This window comes from Onychostruthus taczanowskii, unplaced genomic scaffold (assembly GCF_017590055.1).
Source record: "Onychostruthus taczanowskii isolate IOZ18803 unplaced genomic scaffold, ASM1759005v1 scaffold14, whole genome shotgun sequence".
NCBI classification, from domain to species: domain Eukaryota; kingdom Metazoa; phylum Chordata; class Aves; order Passeriformes; family Passeridae; genus Onychostruthus; species Onychostruthus taczanowskii.
In genome coordinates, this window is record NW_024498573.1 from 3,649,325 (window position 1) to 3,667,135 (window position 17,811).

General features: G+C 58.9%; 3 protein-coding genes across 5 annotated transcripts in view; 1 reads left to right on the top strand and 2 right to left on the bottom strand.

Moving 5' to 3' along the window:
- Positions 1-102: 102 nt before the first annotated feature.
- On the bottom strand, positions 103-9,078 carry SIMC1 (SUMO interacting motifs containing 1). Of its 3 annotated transcripts, none has more exons than XM_041397473.1 (10): positions 8,849-9,078; positions 6,760-7,479; positions 6,359-6,576; positions 5,726-5,795; positions 5,203-5,348; positions 4,573-4,737; positions 3,978-4,106; positions 2,878-3,034; positions 2,715-2,799; positions 103-1,380 (listed from the first exon to the last, which is right to left on the bottom strand). In XM_041397473.1, exons 1-10 carry the CDS (start codon positions 8,948-8,950, stop codon positions 1,160-1,162), a joined length of 2,013 nt encoding a protein of 670 aa, XP_041253407.1. In that variant the 5' UTR covers positions 8,951-9,078; the 3' UTR covers positions 103-1,159. The 3 variants fall into 3 exon arrangements, with proteins under 3 accessions (XP_041253407.1, XP_041253406.1, XP_041253408.1); XM_041397472.1 differs by having other exon boundaries at positions 6,359-6,579; XM_041397474.1 differs by having other exon boundaries at positions 6,359-6,579; positions 8,845-8,968.
- On the top strand, positions 9,021-12,452 carry THOC3 (THO complex 3). Its single transcript, XM_041397480.1, has 6 exons — positions 9,021-9,255; positions 9,626-9,782; positions 10,506-10,710; positions 11,046-11,207; positions 11,292-11,392; positions 11,723-12,452. Exons 1-6 carry the CDS (start codon positions 9,073-9,075, stop codon positions 11,884-11,886), a joined length of 972 nt encoding a protein of 323 aa, XP_041253414.1. The 5' UTR covers positions 9,021-9,072; the 3' UTR covers positions 11,887-12,452.
- Positions 12,453-13,435: 983 nt separating this feature from the next.
- The window catches only part of CPLX2 (complexin 2), a 15,315-nt gene continuing 10,939 nt past the window's right edge, over positions 13,436-17,811 (bottom strand). Inside the window, exons 3-5 of the mRNA XM_041397743.1 lie at positions 15,672-15,779; positions 15,024-15,199; positions 13,436-14,852 (exon numbers count right to left, since the gene is read on the bottom strand). Coding sequence (XP_041253677.1) covers positions 14,655-14,852; positions 15,024-15,199; positions 15,672-15,702 — 405 coding nt within the window. The 5' untranslated portion in view covers positions 15,703-15,779 and the 3' untranslated portion in view covers positions 13,436-14,654. The remainder of the gene's footprint in view (positions 14,853-15,023; positions 15,200-15,671; positions 15,780-17,811) is intronic.

The following is a 17,811-nucleotide window of genomic DNA, read 5'->3' on the forward strand; positions in this document are numbered from 1 at the left end:
AGGAAAAATTTGGGGCTGTCCAGTGAGTGTGGGGTCAAGGTTCTGGTGGCTCTGGCAGCACCTCACTAGGGTGAAATATTTGCCCACAAACTCCTGTTTCACAGGGAGACTGGGTTTACAGCCAGGCTCATTTCTGTCTTAGGGCTTGTGCAGATGAAATTAAACATGACATATCTGTGTTTTTTTGAGCAATCCAAATTCATGTTCCTGAGATTTTGTCTCTTGTTGCTTGTGTGCTGTTTCCACCTGTACTGTGGTGGTGGGCACAGATGTGGGAGCTAGGCTGGTGTTTCCCTAGAGATGCCCAGTTCCCCTCTGGAAAGTTGTGGCTTGGTGCTGTTGTAGTGTTTTTAGCTGCCCTTTTAAAGTGCTGCTGATGAGGATGATTCACCTGGGCTGGGGAAGTCTGAGCTCTGAATGCTGGTGTTCCCTGTGCTCCTGGAGTGTAAGCTGAGCTCAAAGTCATGGAACACATTCAGGTACTGAGGTACAGGCTGCTGCTGTGGTTCTGCTTACACAGATGAATCTCATAGATTGGGAAGGCTGGGGTTAAAGCATGGCCTTGTGGTGTGATCTGACAGAGCTCTGGACTTTGGGCAGCACTGGCACAAAGACTAAAGAGTTAGCAAACATGAAAAAAATTTATTTTTTAAAGTGTACAAAGTGCTTTTAAATTTGCATGAGGTAAACTTGAACGGAAATTCTGAAACAATGTAAACCAAACATCTTTCAAAAGAACTGTATAAACCAAGGCCCATGATGCTAAGATTGCAGTGTGAGATGGGAAGGTTTATATTGAGAACATGAAGTTTTGTCCCCCTTGCTGTAGTGCTTCACTCAAGCAGCAGTGAAGAACAACTCATGCAGCATGAACAATTTGTCCTGGATTTGTGGGGGAAAAGACTTCCTTTGGGCAGTGCTGGTATCAAGACAAAAGTGTCTTAGCAAACATGAAAAAAACTCATTCTTTCAAGTGTACAAAGTGCTTTGCAAAACTGCACAAGGCAAACTTGAATGGAAATTCTGAAACAATGTAAACCAAGCATCTTTCAACAGGACTGTATAAACCAACCCCATGATGCTGAGATTGCAGTATGAGATGGGGGGGTTACAGTAAGAACACAAAGTTTTGGCCACCTTGCTGCAGTGGTTGCTTCCTTCAGGCAGCAGTGACAATGAAGAACAACTCCTGCAGCATGAACAATTTCTCCTGGATTTGTGGGGGAAAAGGCTCCCCCAGGGTCTTCTGCATTCTGCTGATGAAGTCATTCATCTTCAGCTGAATGTCCAGCTGGCTGATGTCATCACTGTCCTGGAGCCTGGGCTTGGCTTTCTGAGCAATCAGTTTCATCCGGTCACTGACAGAGGTTCGCAGGTGCTCTGCAAGAGGAAATGCTGGTGGGGAGAGGCAACACCCAAAGGGCTGCCTGAGCTGCTGGGATGGACCCAGTGTGCCACAGGCAGTGCTGGAAATGGGACTGATCCTCTTGTTGTCCTCAATGGTTCTGCACAAGACTTTGGGAAGAAGGAACTGGCCCCTCCTGGAGCTCGTTTGGCATGCAGAGAGAGCCCAGGGAATGGGGAAGGGGCAAGGCTCGTATAATCCTTGTCTTCTGTGTGAATGGCAAAATGGGCAACTGCAAAGGAGTCTCCAAAGAGCCCAACAACAGTGATTATTATCTAGGACTTCAGGGAGAGTGAGACTTTGCATATATGATGATGGATTCCTCTGCATTCATTCATGACAGCCTTAAACCCTGGGCTAAAGCACCTGAAGTTGGAAGAGACTTCTGGCAAATACACAGTTTTACAGAGTATTTTGTGACTGTGCCACTCTCCTGGGGTCAGAATTGCTGCTGTTTCCATGGCTGCTGTGGATGGTGCTGTCTACAGAGTTTACTAAGTGCTGCAAGGGTCCTGGCTTGCCCAAAGGAGGGCTTCAGAGATGGTGAGGGGTCTAGAGGGCAAGCCACATGAGGAGTGGCTTAGGTCACTTGCTGTGTTCAGCCTCGAGGAGACAGATCAGACCTCACTGGGGTCTACAGTTTCCTCAGGAGGGAGGGGCAGCTCCCATCTCTGCTCTGTAGGACAGTGACAGGACCCAAGGGAATGACTGGAGATGTGCCAAGGGAGATTTAGGTTGGCTATTAGGAAAAAAAGTCTTCCCCCACAGGGTGGTTGGGCACTGAACAGGCTCCCCAGGGAACGGTCATGGCTCCAAGGCTGCCAGAGCTCCAGGAATGTGTGGACAACTCTCTCAGGCACAGGGTGGGATTCTGGGCTGTCTATGCAGGGCCAGAAGTGGAGTTCAATGATTCTTGTGTCTCTCTTCCAGCCTGGGATCTTCTATGATCCCTTTGTCTTCTGCTTTTCTTCCTAAAGCACCCTATTCTTCCACCCACTGTACAGCAGCTCAGACAACAAGGGTACAAAGCACCCTCTTGTGTACTGTGCAATGCTGGGAAGTGCTTCCTTCCTTTAGGAAGAAGGTTATTTTGCAGGGGCTAAACTTGGCAAAGCAAGGTGGGTGCTCTGGTTAATGCAACATCACTTCTTTGACTGCTGGGAATAGTTACTGTCATGGATGGAAGCACACTGTCTTTCTAAGATTCAGTGGCCTTGAGTCCAGTAGTGATGAGAGGAGGAAGAGGAATTTGGCAGTTCTACTGCAGCCTCTTGATGAGACTGTTAGGGCCAGAACAAGCACTGCTTACCCACTTTTACACCATGGTAACTCAGCAGCAGCAAACTCAAGTACTGCAGCATCTCATCCCACCTTTGCCATGTTGCTGTTTCATCCTAGGACAGGAGACAGTATTTGGTTGTTAGAAGTTTTCTCAGAGGAGAACAAGTCAAAGGAAAGGTTGGACTGGATACCTGGAATTGTGGCAGCACAGAGGAGTGGCTCAGGAAAAACAGAACCTTGTCCAGAGACATGGACGAGGATGTGGGCACGTCACAACTGTGCTGGAATAACAGCTCTAGCAGTCTGCAGCGCAGCAGCTGGCTCTCCATGGTGTTTAATAAAGCTTCCCTGCAACACAAAAGGAATTTACTTTGGTTGAGACAGCACAGCCTGACCAGAGACAACTGTTCCAGCATGCTCCTGCTGTCCTAGTGCAGATGTGGGGTGACTGCAGGGGCTACCCAGCCATGCCCTAGAAGGAAGACTACCAGATGTGGTGAGAGACCTTTGTTATGCAGCTTGGCCATGGCCATGTTTTCATCCTCAGGTGTGACCTGCAGCAGCTGGAAGTGAGTACAGTCTCTAAAGCAAACTGAGCTGCTTCACTTCAGCCTGCCCAGCAGCCTGTGTGGCAGTGGCTCATTCCTGCTGACTTGCAGGGAGCCCAGCCAAGCAAGGGTGACTTGGGGTCAGGGTAGAAGGATCTATATCTGTCCTGGGCAAAGTGACAACTTGGTTAGAGTCGGTTTGCTTTGGTTTATACCTGGTGTGTGCACAGAGTTCTGCTGAAAGGATGTGAAGGGCTGCTTGCTGGGCATTGAAACATGGGTTTGAAATGCTTGGGGGCTTAGTGGTCTCTTCACTCCCTTGTGCTTTGGCTTCACATTTGCACTTCTTAAAGAAGCAAACAAAGGATGTCAAGGCAAAGCTGTAAGAACTGCATCATATTTCTGACTGCCTGGTTGCCCATGGGAATCAGTGATGTCTTTGCCAGTGCTTGGCTGTGCTGCACAGTGCTGCTTTTCAGACCTTCTTTACAGTTTTAAGGTCACAACTTTAACAAGTGGGAGAATTGACTGTTCTCAGCAGCACACCACCTGGTGTGTTTCCATCAACACATCAGCTGCTCAGCTGGTGATGTTGCATCTCCGTGGGAGACACAGCAATGCTCTTGCTGGCTGGTCTGTCTTTCTGTACCCTGTAGAACTTTATGCATCCAGACTTGGATGTAAATTGGGAATAAGACCATTGTTCACACAGGCAAAGGCTGCCTTGCACATGCTTGTCTCACCTTTGGCTCCTCAGGGGGATATTCAGTATGAACGGGAAAATGTCGTCTGCAATCTTACGAGAGCTGCAGGTGGGAGATCTGTCCACTTCCACTGCCATGGCCAACATCTGCTGGAGCAGGAGCATCGTCCTGGGTGAGAGGGGACAGTCAGCACAGGGGGACTCTGCTCCTCAGCTTGCCAAGCAAAGCCTTGGGGATGGCCCCTGCTTCAGCCTCGTGCGGTGAGGGGCATGGGAATGCAGTGGGCCAGCTTTGGTGTCTCCTGGTGACTTCTGAATCTGATGCTTTTGCAAGCAAAGCTCATCCCCAGATTGACCCTCAGGAGGTCTTGGTGGCTCCTGAGTGTTGGAGCAGCATGGGGCTGCCTGAGCTGTGGGCCACAAGCTCCAGCCTTGTGCTACATCAAGAGGATGACACTGAGCCAGTTTCCTTACAGGTGAGAGTCCTTGGCTCACCAAGTCTTTAACCCAAAGAAGCACCAGCAAAGCTGGTACAGCCTGGCTTCCCTGAACTGACAGCAAGAGAGTGACTCTGGCTTCTGCCTGACTTGGGTCTGTGATAATGCCAGCAGGGAGTTTGGAATTCTGGAGCTTACTTTTGGGCAAAGAAAGCTGTCTGGGCCTGGTCTCTCTGAGCTGTCTGAGTGCTGGCCAGCCTTGGTGAAGATGAGCTGTGTTCAGCCCTGGCTTCTTGCAGCTCTTCCTGGGGCTGGGAGAACTGAACTCCTGTAACTGCTGTCACCAACCAATTGACCACTTCCCTGGAACAGAAACAAGAATTTTATTGGGGAGGTGCCTTGTTTTGCTGTGTTCTGATCTCTAGATCCACTTAGAGCTGGAGGAAAGGCCCTGACAATGAAGACTATGTTCCACCCACTTGGACAGCTTAGGGAGTAGCTCTGTTGAACAGCTCAACAAAGGAGCTCTCTTGATTTGTACACTTGCCTACAGGACTGCTTCCTTCTCAGTCCTGTCCTGAGCAATGCAAATCTGACCTCATCCCTGGGAAAAGCCCACTCTGTTGTGACTGGAAAGGCCTTGTATCATCTGCGGTGGTTTGCTTTTGTAAATCTTTTCCTAGTCCCTATAGCTGGCCCTGTGCTTCACTTTGTCTCCCAAGTCTGCTTCTTAGAAAGTCTGAAAGTCTGACTGGAGTCTTGACAAGTGTTCCCTAAGCCCCTGCCTCTCAGCTTCTGGTTAGAGAGCAAGGAGGAGGTGTCCCTTACTTGACATTGTTGAAGCACAAGTCACATGAAAGGACTTTCTTGGCAATTGACTTCTGCAGCTGGTATGACTTCAGATTGTGCTGGAAGTCATCCTCCAGGGTCTGTACCACGTACTGCAGGAAGAGGAGCCAACCAGGGGGCTTCTCCTGAGGGCAGATGGAGAGCACGTCAGTCTGGTGGGGCCACAGGCTTAGGAACACCAGGGAAGCTGGCTGTCTTGGGAGTAGTTGTGGGAGGAGCTGCCTGGCTCAGGCAAGACCCTGAGGGGCATTGCTGGGCATTGTACTAGTGCTGTGACCCAGAGAGGGTTTATCTGTGCCTTCTTCAGTGGGACAACTTGCCTAAAACTGCAGAGGGTTAAGGGAGCACTGTGGATAAATGTGGGATTCCCAGCTGGCACTCACTGTTGGACTGGCTAGCTCTGGAGCAGAGCACAGCCACAGGAAGCACTTAGGAACACTCACCCTCAGGCAGCGTGTGCTGGATGATCCCTGCCCCATGTGACACACAAGGTGCCAAGTACCTGCTGCTCCATGATGAATTTCACCAGAGTCCAGTCCCATCCCACCGTGGCGATGTTGGCTGGATGGAGCCTGCAAGGACAGCCATGTCCATTTGTGCTCAACTACCTGATCAGCTGCTTGGAGGCAGGGCAGCCTCTTAGCCCTTCCACAGCCACTCCCAACCCCACTTGCTCAGGTGTGTTCCCTGCCTTCTCCTCTCCATCTTTGCCCTCACCCCTTCTCCTCCCCATAACACATTAAGTTTTTGGAAACTCCTGACAGGGGCTATACTCCATGGAGATGCCCAGGATTCCTATACCTGTGGCCTCATAAAACATTGCACCTCTCTGTGGGAAGCCTGAGGAAACCGAGGGAGCTGCTGCAGCCCAGGGAAGGCACTTCTGCCATGCCACAGCAGTGAAGAATGAGACCTGTGCTTCAGGGCAAGGCAAACACACTCTTCTGTCCCCAAGGGCTCACTTGTGTCACAAGCTGTCCCTGACCCACCCTCAGAGAGCTTAGGGTGTGCCTGTGTTGGCAGGAGGATTATCCTGGGTTATAGGGGAAACCACTCCCTGTTCTGTGGGTGAGCACAGAATAATCCTTATGCTGAGCAGACCCCTGGGAACACCTGGAACAAGGGGAACACCTACATTTGGATCTTCATCAGCAGCGTGTAGATGTCATTCAGGATCTCCCCTTCATGGGTGTCCAACAGCATCTGTTTGATCAGGTGGCAGACGATTTCTTTGGGGGGACGGTGCTGGCAGGAGACAAACTCGTTCAGGAAATACAAGGTGCCCTCCAGGCTGTTCTCCTCCATGGTGGTGTGCACCATGCTCAGCTTCCCGCTGGGGATGAGCCCAGGTTTCTGCTGTGTACAAGGCAAGACAATGGGTGAAAGCTCCCCTGACACAAGAGGATCCCAGCTGTGATGTGGGACCCACTGGGAAGGGAACCGCAATAACCAGAGCCCCCATCTGCCTGGCAAAGGGGAGCAGAGGCTGCCCTTGCTCCATCCTCTACCACAGGGGCTGCTCCAAACCCTGTTTACCTTTTGTGATTCCCTGTTGGGTGCTATGCCTTGGAGGAAGAGGTGCTGGACTCCGCTCCTGCTGAAGTTGTGCAGTTTGTCCAGCAAGGCCTTGCTGTCAGTGTCAGTCCTGGCTGGGGTGGCTTGCTGGATTGGCTGCTGTGGTGGGAAGTCACTCGCTTCTGGCAAAGGCCTTTGGGTCTTTCCTGGTGTTATAGGAATGGTTGGGGCAGGGCTCAGCCTTGGGGGGAGGTTCCTTTCCTGGCAGGGCTGGGGAGGATCTTCCTCTGGGCCATCAGCTCTCATGCTGCTGTTGCTGTCCAGGCTGGGGGGAGATGGGGACAGGCAGTCTGAGTCTGACTGCGAGTCCAAGCTGCTGTTCAAGGCAGGACTGCTGTAATCCTGCTCTGGGCTCCAGCTGTGGCGCCTAGAGACAGGAGAAAGGCAGCTGCAGTTCTCCATGGCTTCTGCTCTGACCACGGTGGAACTGGGCTTCACAGAAGTGTTGTGTGATGCTGGTGCAGGGCTCTGCTCTGGCTCTGCCTGCATTTCTTTTTCTGCAGCGGGGCAGAGTTGGGGGTGGGACGTGTGTGCTGCTGGGGCAGCGTTTCTGGAGTTCTGAGCAGCACCAAGGGTGGAGTGGAAAAGGCTGCACATGTCCTCAGTCAGGTCGATGAAGGCAAGGCTGCTCGACGGTGTCAGGTCTGTGTTTGCATCCTCACAGGTCAGGTCAATGATCTCCTGTGGGGACAGAGCAGCAGTGTCAGTGTCCAGTCCTGCCAGGAGCCTCTGCTATGATGGCACTGTAGTCCCAGTCCAAGAGGGAAAAGGGCACCAGCCTAGAAAAAGAGGGGCAAAGACCCTTCTGCCTGTCCAAAGGGTCCTGTGGCCCTGAGCTCTGGGATCAGCCTCCCCTGGCAGCACAGCTGAGCCTGAGCCCAACCCAGGCTCTTCTTCCACACTCCCCTCAGGGCTCATGTCCTCGTGCCTTGGCTCAGAACAGACCTAGCTGCCTGCTCAGCTCCCTCCCATAACAGGGAAATGCCAGTCCTGCTGGCATGTCCAGGGAGGGCAGTGGAAACACAGGGAGCTCTCCTGTACCCAGGCACTGGCAGGAACAAGCACAGGATCCAAACCCTGGCACATCACCTGCTCTGGAGGACAGAAATGGCAGGAAACAAAGCTGCCTTTTCATCTGTGGCACCAATTGGAGCTACAGCAGCCCTGAGACTTTGGGGACTCCCATCCAGACCTTGCAGGGCAATGCAGGGTCCGAGGGGCAGCAGGAGCAGGCAGGGGAGGCAGCTGTGCTTGCACCAGCAGCAGGTCACACGCTCTACTTCCCAAACTTTTGGCAGGCTCAGGAGGGGTCGGAGCCTGTTTGCTCTTGAGAAAAAAAATCCCCCTCAGCACCTCAAAGCAGGGAACCCGTTTAGCAGAGAATTTAAATCCACTTTCCTCCCCCGACTCAAACCTGCTGCCTTCCCCAAGGAGAGGGCAAAGCCCAGCGGGCTCCGGCACCCAGGAGCTGCGGAGGGAGGGAGGGAGGGAGGTGCAGGGCTCCAAGGCGGTCAGGACCCGGGACAGCGGTGCGGGGCCGGGCACCGACCGTTTCCCCGTCCGAGCCTGAGCCTCGCGCCCGGAACCGCGGCCGCACCGGTCCCGCACCCGCCGGCGGAGCGGGACGGGGCCGGGGAACGGCACGGGGAGCAGCGGCGGCAACCGCCCCACCGCATCCCGCCGGGGGCTGAGCCCTGCAGGGTCGGACGCTTCTCGGGGTGCAGCGAGAGCACCGCGACACGCTATGGCAGGCACCGGGCTCTTTCTAAGGGTATATGGCCAAGGAGGCTGGGACCCCTGCGGGGAGCGCGCTTGTGGAACGGGGCTCCTCTGGCGGGAGGTGCCCGCCGCGACCCGAGCCCGGCTAGGAAGAGGGTGGGAGGTCCCTGAGGACCCGGCTGGGACGGGACGGGAGCGGGGCACACACGCCCACCCCCTCCCCTGCCCCGAGGCTGCCAGTCCGTGCGCGCCTCCCGTCCCCGCCCGCCATGGCAGCGCCGCCATCTTGTGCGGGGCAGCGGCGCCGTGCCCGCGGGAGCCACGGACTCACGGCGGGGGCGGGCAGCGAGTGGCGGGAGCGGCAGGGCTGGAGCGGCGGCGTGCGGGCGCCCTCCGAGTCCGAATCGCTGACGAGGACCACGTTGTTGTCCATCCCGGCGGCGAGCGCCGGCTCCGCTCCGCCGGTGGGGCCGCGCCGGGCGCGGGGGGGCGGCGGAAGTGGCGTCAGGCGCGGTGCCGGGGCGGAGCGGCGGTGCCGGTGGCGGCGGCCCCGCCATGGCGCTGTCGCCCTACGTGCAGGCCATGCAGGAGCTGTTCCGCGCCAACACGCGGAGCCGCGAGTTCCCGGCGCACGGCGCCAAGGTGCACTCGGTGGCCTGGAGCTGCTGCGGCCGCCGCCTCGCCTCCGGTTCCTTCGACAAGACCGCCAGCGTCTTCCTGCTCGAGAAGGACCGGCTGGTGAGATCCGCCGGCATCGGGCGGGCGGGGGCGGTGCGGATCGGTAGCGGGAGCCCGTGGGCACGCCGGGCGCGGCTGGCTGGGCTGGGGTCCGGGAGCGGGAGTGTCCCGGTGCCGGGCCTGGGCCGGGGTGCTCGGTGTGCACCGGAATCGCCAAGGGCAGCGCAGGCCGGGTCTGCCAGCCGGGAATGGAGCTGGTGCCTGGCGGGGACTCCATCCTGGCCGGCTGTGAGAGGGAGATGTGACCGTGGTGGAACTGGGGTGCCCGGGGGACCCTGCTCATCCCAGCGGGGATGCAGCGTGCCGGGATGTGGGCAGGAGCTGGAGCAGAGCTGGGCACAGCCTCACCTGGTCTGCCCTGTCCCTCCAGGTGAAGGAGAACAACTACCGGGGCCATGGGGACAGCGTGGATCAGCTCTGCTGGCACCCCAGCAACCCTGACCTGTTTGTCACAGCGTCAGGGGACAAAACCATCCGCATTTGGGACGTCCGCACCACCAAGTGCATCGCCACTGTCAACACCAAAGGTGAGTCCCTGCCTCCCCAGGGCGCCTTCCCGGCAGGACCTCAGCTGTGTGGGACCCATCTGCAGTGGCACAGAGTTTTGCACCTTTCCTGTGGTTATTTCTGGCTGGGACATCTTTGCTAACTGCATTATATTTGTGTTGCAGTCATCATGTGAGAGCTGATTTACTGTGGGGTCAGGGCTGGTAGAACTGCTGAAATACGGTGCTGGCTGTTAAAATGTCCTTTGTACTTGTCTCTGGAGTCAGTGGGCTGTGAGGCTGGAGACTGGGGAAAAGCATGTTTACAGAGAGCTGTGGTGGAAATAAAAGTTTGTGTGGATTCAGAAAAACCATTTGAATTCATGTGATGCTTAACCCAAATACCATCTATGGTCTTGAAAATGTCCACTTTTGAGTTGTTGGGGCTGGGAATGGCACTGTGAAGTTGTGTAACAGCAACCTGCCACGTTCTTACCTTTATTCAAAGATATTTATTTTTGGCTTCTACTTTTTCTGGATCTCAGAGATGACTGGATTCAGAGGATCTTTGGTGTGACCTTGTTTGGTGGTTGCTGTGGTCCCATCTTGGCTGAAATGGGGTGTGGCATATTGTCTTCAAGCTGTACTTCTCACAAGTTTGGTTTTGCTGGATAGCTGCTGTGCAGGGTTTGTGTTAGACTGAAGAACTGGCAGTCTTTCCCATTTGGGGGTGGTTGGAGTGGAAGTGGGACTCTGTCCTTTCAGGTGAGAACATCAACATCTGCTGGAGCCCTGATGGACAGACCATTGCCGTGGGGAACAAGGATGATGTGGTCACCTTCATTGATGCCAAGACACATCGCTCCAAAGCTGAGGAGCAGTTCAAGTTTGAGGTGAACGAGATCTCCTGGAACAACGATAACAACATGTTCTTCCTCACCAATGGGAATGGCTGCATCAACATCCTCAGGCAGGTGCCCGTGGCTGCTGCTGGGCCGGGTGGCTGGGCTGGCTGCAGTCATTTGCAAGTTCCTTTGCTGCTTCTGGGAAACCTGAGCCCCACATCCCAGCAATCCCCTGCCCTCTGGTGGGAATGAGCTTGTCTGGAGCTGAGGTTGCCACAGCTGTGGGATGGGCTCAGCTCCCTGAAATGGTCCCTGATGCTTTTCCTCCTTCACTGGACACTCAGTGAGTCCTGCCTCGGCAGGGTTTGCTTCCCGTCCTGGTGTGCCTTATGCCTGCCCTGCTCTAGGGAATCCCTGTGCTTCTCTCACTGCTCCCTGCCCTCTCCCTTCACCTCCACAGCTACCCAGAGCTGAAACCCATCCAGTCCATCAACGCCCATCCTTCCAACTGCATCTGCATCAAGTTCGATCCCATGGGGAAGTATTTTGCCACAGGCAGTGCTGATGCATTGGTCAGCCTCTGGGATGTGGATGAGCTGGTGTGTGTGAGGTGCTTCTCCAGGTAGGTAGAGCTGTCCCAAAATTGTTTTCCCCCTCTCTGGGGACTGTGGTGGCAGTGCCTCACTGCTCCCCTCGGTTGCTGCAGGCTGGACTGGCCCGTGCGGACGTTGAGCTTTAGCCATGATGGGAAGATGCTGGCCTCAGCATCAGAAGATCACTTCATTGACATTGCCGAGGTGGAGACAGGTAATGGTTTTATTTTGGGGAACAACAAGGGGGGAATTGGATGGAGAAGTGCTGGTAGAGCTGGGGGGGACACAGGGAGAATCCGTCTGCTAAGGAAGAGCTTTCCTGTGCAGAGCAGAATGCCAGGAGGGGGAGCCTCTGCCTCAGAAGTCTGTGGCACACATGCCTGTCATGTCTGTACCTTGTCACTGGGTGACTGAAAGGCGCTGGAGCAGCGTTTGTGCTGCCTCTCCCCTTCGCTGAGGGAAGCAGCAGGTGCTTGGCTCGGGGAGGTGAGCAGCAGAGGGGGCTGGAGGCTCTCCAGGCTGACGTGGCTCCTTTTCCGTGCAGGAGAGAAGCTCTGGGAGGTGCAGTGTGAGTCCCCCACCTTCACAGTGGCCTGGCACCCGAAGAGGCCGCTGCTGGCCTTCGCCTGTGACGACAAAGATGGCAAATACGACAGCAGCCGGGAGGCTGGCACTGTCAAGCTTTTTGGGCTCCCCAACGACTCCTGATGAAGCCGCTGCGCCCAGGGAGGCAACACCTGCCTGCCCTCGAGGGTGGGAGCTTAGCATAGGTGGGGCAAGGAGCTGGCTCATCTCCTTGCCAGCCTGGCAGGGCTGTGACCTCGGGCTCAGCTCGGTGTGTCCTGTTCTTGGGAGCTTTATAAACAGGCAGCTGTGTGCTGGGGAGAGTGGGGGGATTTCGGCAGGGCCCCCCTCTGCCACCTCCTCTCTGGGGCATGGGGGGGCTTGTTCCAAAGGCAAGTGGCCAAAGAAAATCAGTCACTGAAGGTGGCTGCTGAGGAGCCTCCCATGGGAGGTGCTCTGCTTTGACCAGGCTCCCCAGCAGTGATGAGATACGTGACTGTCCCCTTGTCCCCACAAGCCTGGTGACAAGGGCAGCTCTGGGAGCACAACCTGCCTCTCCCCCTCCCAGACATCCCATGTCCCTTCCCTGAGCTGGGGCAATGAGGGCAGGGTGGGGGGGGGGGTTTGAACTGGTAGATGTTTTCCCAGCTGTGGCTTTTTTAAAATATTTGTGGTGTCTTTTTCTAATTTTGATAAATCCTTTTCCTTAACGAAGGTGCCTGTGGCTATTTGAGGGGGTAAAAGCGGGGTGCTGAGCTGCTCTCCCTCCCCCTGCCTCCTTCCCTTGGCCATAGCACGGCCCTGGCAAGGGGTCTGTCTGGGACTGTCGCTCCTGTCCCCGCTCTGTGTCCCCTGCCCTGCGCTGTCGCCACACCAGGGGGCGCTGCGTGCCCACGGTGGGGACAGGTGACAGCGGGGACACCGCTCAGATCGGGACATGGAGGACGCTGCACGTTCCGTGCCACAGCCGCCAGCCCCGGGCAGAGCCCTTCCCCTGCCCTGTCCCCACTGCCCAGGGAGGGCTGTGCGGATTTCTCCCTGCCTGCACCGCTGTGCTGGGTACCAGGGCACAGCCTGCCTGCAATGGAGACCTTGCCTGCGAGATCTCTGCCGTTCTCTAGCCTCATATTTCCTTCTGACAGAAGCTTTTCTGGGTGACTGCTCTGCTGATGCCGCCTGGGTAACAGCTGAGCTCTTTGCTGGTAAATGATGGCACATCAGCTGGAGCTGAGGCTGGCACCAGGCTGAAGCCTCTTGATCTGTGCACTGCCAGGGCCTCTGCCTCGGTGTGGGAGCATGAGGTGCACCATGCCCACAGCCTCATGCTCCTCTCTTGGAGTGGTGGAATGCTGTGACCCATCAGGAACAGCCCTTGGACCCCTGGCTATCCTCAGTCATTCAGTGAGGGAAGTGAGGAGTCAAGGGGAAGGGGAAGAAACCCTCATGCCACCATGTCTGTGGGACATCCCTTTTGTCTTGTCCCCAGCCCCAGAAAGGACAGATGCCTGTGGAGTAGGAAGGCAGCAGGAAGGAGCAGGACTGGGAGCCACATGTGGCTGCTTCCTGCACCTGTAGAGACCTGGCTGGGGGCCAGCCCACGTGTGATGAGCTGCCAAATTTCAACCCTCACCTTGGTGGGGTGAGGGAGCTGACACGGGGGCCCAGGAAAGCAACGGATGAGAAGAGGCCAGAGCAATGTACAAATCCCTTTATTTTATTAGTTCGTCAAAGACTAGTTCGAGCAGGATGGTCACAGCATGTCTGTGGGAGCCCGAGCCGCCCGCCACCTCCCGGGAGGGCCCTGGTGAGCGGCTGGGGGCCGTGGCTGAGGAAGCACAGGGAGGGGGAGCACGGTGTGGCAAGAGACGGGCCGGGATGAGGGTGTGCCCCTGCCTCCCCACGTTGGGGTGCAAGCAGCGGCTCCTGGGACATCCCGGGGATCCCTTCCCAGGCCCGGGGACCCATGTGTCCAGCGTCAGGTGAGGGCAGCCGGGTTCTCCCAGCCCGGGACTGGCCTGGCAGCCCTCGGCCCCACGCTGGCTTTATTGCAGGGGACAGAGTGGGGGTCCCAGCAGCACGGCGAGGGGCGCCGCGGGTGGCCCCCGGGGACAGTGGGGACTCGGGGGTGGGAGTCTGAGCAGCGGACACGAGGACGCATGGAGCGACGGGGCGCACCCTGGCACAGAGACACTAATGCGAGAAACGGGGGCCAGCGGGGCCAAGACACAGACGAGCGAGCGGCGGGGACGGGGGGACGAGGCAGGGGGACCCCTGCCCCGCGCGTGCCTTTGTACACGGTTGGCGGAGCGCGGCGCCCGCTCCTCCCGGTGCTGAAGTATTGCAGTCTAACTGATATGGCTTTAACTATGGGGCCAGAGATGCGGGGAGGGGGGTCCCCTCCAACCCCCCGATGCACGAGCACACCGGGCAGCCCCGGGGGACCCCCGCGCCCGACGACCGGGGATGGGGGAGCTGCGGGCAGGGCGCCTGGCTTTGTGCTTTGGGCTTGGCCCAGGGCGGGAGGGGGCAGGGGGATGGCAGTGTTGGGGACGGGGGCAGGCGAGCAGAGGCCTACTGGGGTCCCCTGGGAGAACAGAAGGGGCAGGGCAGGGGGCACGAGGAGCCACCCCGGGGGGCCGGTAGGGCCTGGGTGCCCCTAGCCTGCCGCGAGGTTACATCAGTGCATTTGGTCCCGGTTCGCCCTGTCCGGCCAGGGCTGCTCCCCTTGGGTGTGGTGGGGGGGCCCTGCCTGGACGGGACGGGGCGGGCTTTTGGTCTGGTTGGGGGACAGGGCAGGAGGGGATGGGAGGGGGTGTGGGGACCCCCTCTCCGGGGCCAAGGGAACTGATGGAGGAGTTGTAGGAGAGAGGGCGCCCGTGCCCCAGCACCCTATGGCAGGGTTGACGGTGCTGTTACTTCTTGAACATATCCTGCAGTGGGCCGGGCAGGTACTTGAGGACGGTGTCCAGGATGCTCTCCTCCTCCTCCTCTTCCTCGTCCCCACAGCCCGCCGGGATCGCCTTCTTGGGGCGCGTCAGGCTGCCCTCACACGGCTGCTCCAGAGCAGCTTTCTCCTCTGCTTCCTTCTCCTCCTTCTTCTTCAGCCCGTACTGAGAGGACACAGGCTCTCAGCAGGGCAGGCAGTGGGCACCGCCTGCGCTGTGCCCCGTGCCCATCGCCACCGACTTGGGCCACCCTCCTCCCGGCCATGCCGGCTCCCTGTCCCAGCCCCATCCCGGCTGCCACAGGCAGGGGCGGGCACAGGGGGGGTGTGTGCCCACCTTGTCACGGATCTGCTGCCGGACTTTCTCCCGCTCCGCTTCCATGCGGGCGTGCTTGGCTTTCCGCTCCTCCTCCTGCTGGCGCAGGGCCTCCTGCCTCTCCTCCTCCTTCTTCTGCGCATCGGGATCCTTCTCCTCCTCGCCCCCCAGCATCTTCCCCATGTCCTTGGTGGCCCCTGTGCATACAAGACCCTTGGTTGGTCCCCAAGAGTGCTGCAGCCTGGTGCTGCTGCCAAAGCCCCCGCAGCAGCAGGGAGGGCAAGGAGGACCTGGGACATCCCCAGGCCCACCTGTGCCGAAGCGGGCTGCAGACAGGCTCGGGAGGCTGTGGGGATGGGGAGTACCACGGGCTGGCTGTTCTGCCCTAGTTCAATGTCAGCTGGGGGAGATGCCAGCAGCTCCTTCTTCAGCACCCAGGGGACCTGCTGGGGAATCCCACTTCGTGGCAGAAGAGCCAGGATTCCCCAGCCAGCTGCTGACGGCACTGGCAATGGGAAACCTGGAGGGCTCCAGCAGCAGTTCCCCACTGCTGGTGGCTCTCTGTGTGACTCTGTCCCCTTGCCGTGTCCCTCCCACTGCTCTACTGGGGTGCTGGGCCAGCACTACTCCCCGCAGGGGGACCCTTGAGGGGGGACAGCTCCCACTCACCGCCCAGCGCTTGCTTCATGACGAAGTCCATGGTGCCGGTGTGTGCGTGTGGCTAGGCCAGTGCCCAGCGCTCATCCACCGCTGTCCGGGCTTGCTGACCTGGGCCACCTGTGCAGGCAGAGAAGGACAGGTTGGGAATGCCATGCTAAGGTTCCCTTCTGCCCAGGCTGAGGGATTTTGCACCCTCTGCATCCTCAGCCCAAGTGCCTTCCAGAATGGGCAGAGGGAGGTTCTGGGGTCTGCAAGCAGAGAGTGACTGTGCCTGCTCCCCTCAGCCCCCTCCCTACATCCCTTCTGGCCTTGAGGACCTGTGGAGGCACCAAGGCAGGGACTCCAGAGGGATGTTCCACCTCAGCACTGCCCTTGGTGTGGCACCAGGAGCCCCCTGCTTGGGGCCTGGTGGGATGGGGACCCACCATGCACCGTGTGCCCCTGCTTTGCAGGAGGGGGTGACAGACCTTGTGTGGGGGTGCCAGCGTGGCACAGCCGGACCCGGGGTGCTGCGTGTGCGTGTGTGTCTACGGCAGCACGAGTGCTCTGCAGAGGGATGGGGAAGAGGCTGTTGGCGGGTTGCGGCACTGCTTGGGGGCTGCAGGGGTTGCAGGCAGCAGCCTGTGCCTGTGTGTGTGATCCCTGCGGGTGGGTGACACCGTGCAGGGGCACTGCCTGTGCAGGACGGAGCGGGTGCGCGCCGCGTGAGCTCTGCGCGCAGGCTGTGTTTGCTCAAGAGGTGTGTTTGCGGGTGCCTGCAGGCTGTGTTTGCACGGGGGGTGCGTACACACACGCGTGTGGATAAGTTTGTGGGGCTGCAGGCTGCGTGCGCGCCCGTGATGCGCGGGTTTGCAGGCTGTTTGCAAGCTTTGAGCGCGTGCCTGTGCGAGTTTTGGGGTCTGCGGGCTCTGCGGATGTGTGTGCACGCGGGGTTGCGGGCTGTGGCTGCGTGCTGGGTGTTTGTGCTGCGGGTGTGCGTGAGTTTGCACACCCGGGGGGGGCTGCAGGCTGCGTTAGTGTGACTGTGGGGGGGTTGTGTGTGCAGGTCCGTGGGTTTGCAGGCGGCATGGGGGGCTGTGCACACAAATTTGCAGACTGTGTCGCGTGTGTGTACGTGTGGGGGTGTTGCAGGCTGCTTGTGTGCTCCGTGTGTGTGTGCATGCGGGGGATTTCAGGCAGAGGGTGTGTGTGTGTGGGGGGGGTGCCCGTGCCCCCCACGTGCCCCGTGTGAGTGGGGTGCTGCAGGCTGTGCTCAGAGCCTGGGGGTGCAGTTTGCAGCCTGTGTGTGTGTGTGTGTACGTGCCCGGTGGGTGCTGCAGCCCCGCGGGTACCCCCACCCCGGCTCCCCGGAACCTCACTGGGACTGGGGGGGCTGCACGAGCTGTGACCCCGGGAAGTTTGCTGCTGCCAGCCCCGGGGCACACCGTGACAACGTGGGGGTCTCTTCCGGGCAGTACAGTGCTGAGCCCTGGGACTGCAGCGGGGGCTTGGGGGGCACCGGGGACGGGGGAACACCGGAGAGCGCAGGGAAACCGGGGCCGCAGGCAAGGATCACGGGGAGCATCGGAGCGCTGGGGTCGCGTGGCTGGGGGGGCTCATAGCGATAGCGGGGTACGTGGGGGACATCGGGAGGTGCACGGGCGACGCAGGGGAGAGCACAGCAAACGGGCGGAACACCGGCAGGCACCGGGATACCGGGGCCACTGGGGCTGCAGAGACGCGGGAGACACGGGGGGGCGCCGGGAAGGCGGGGGACAGCGGGGACACGGGACGTAGCGGACACCCAGCATGCGGGGGACACCGGGACCGCGGCGGGGTGCGGGACCCGGGGGGCTCGCCGCCGTGGGGGGGGTGGGGCTCAAGCACAAGGACGACGAGGGGGGAACCCGGGTCGGGGAACAGGGGGCGCAGGGGACACCGGGGAGGAGGGGGAACGCGGGGACACGGGGAAGGCGGGAACGGCGCGGGGGGCGAGGGTCGCGCAGGGGACGCGGTGCCGCGGGGACCCCTCTCCCCCCCACCCCATCCCGGGGTCTGCGGCGCGGGGCCCCGCCCGCCGCCCGGGGCCGCCCGGTGCCGCAGCGGCGGCGCTGTCCCTTCAGCACCGGCACTCCCCGGCTCCGCCGCCGCTCGCCGCTGCCGCCGCTCC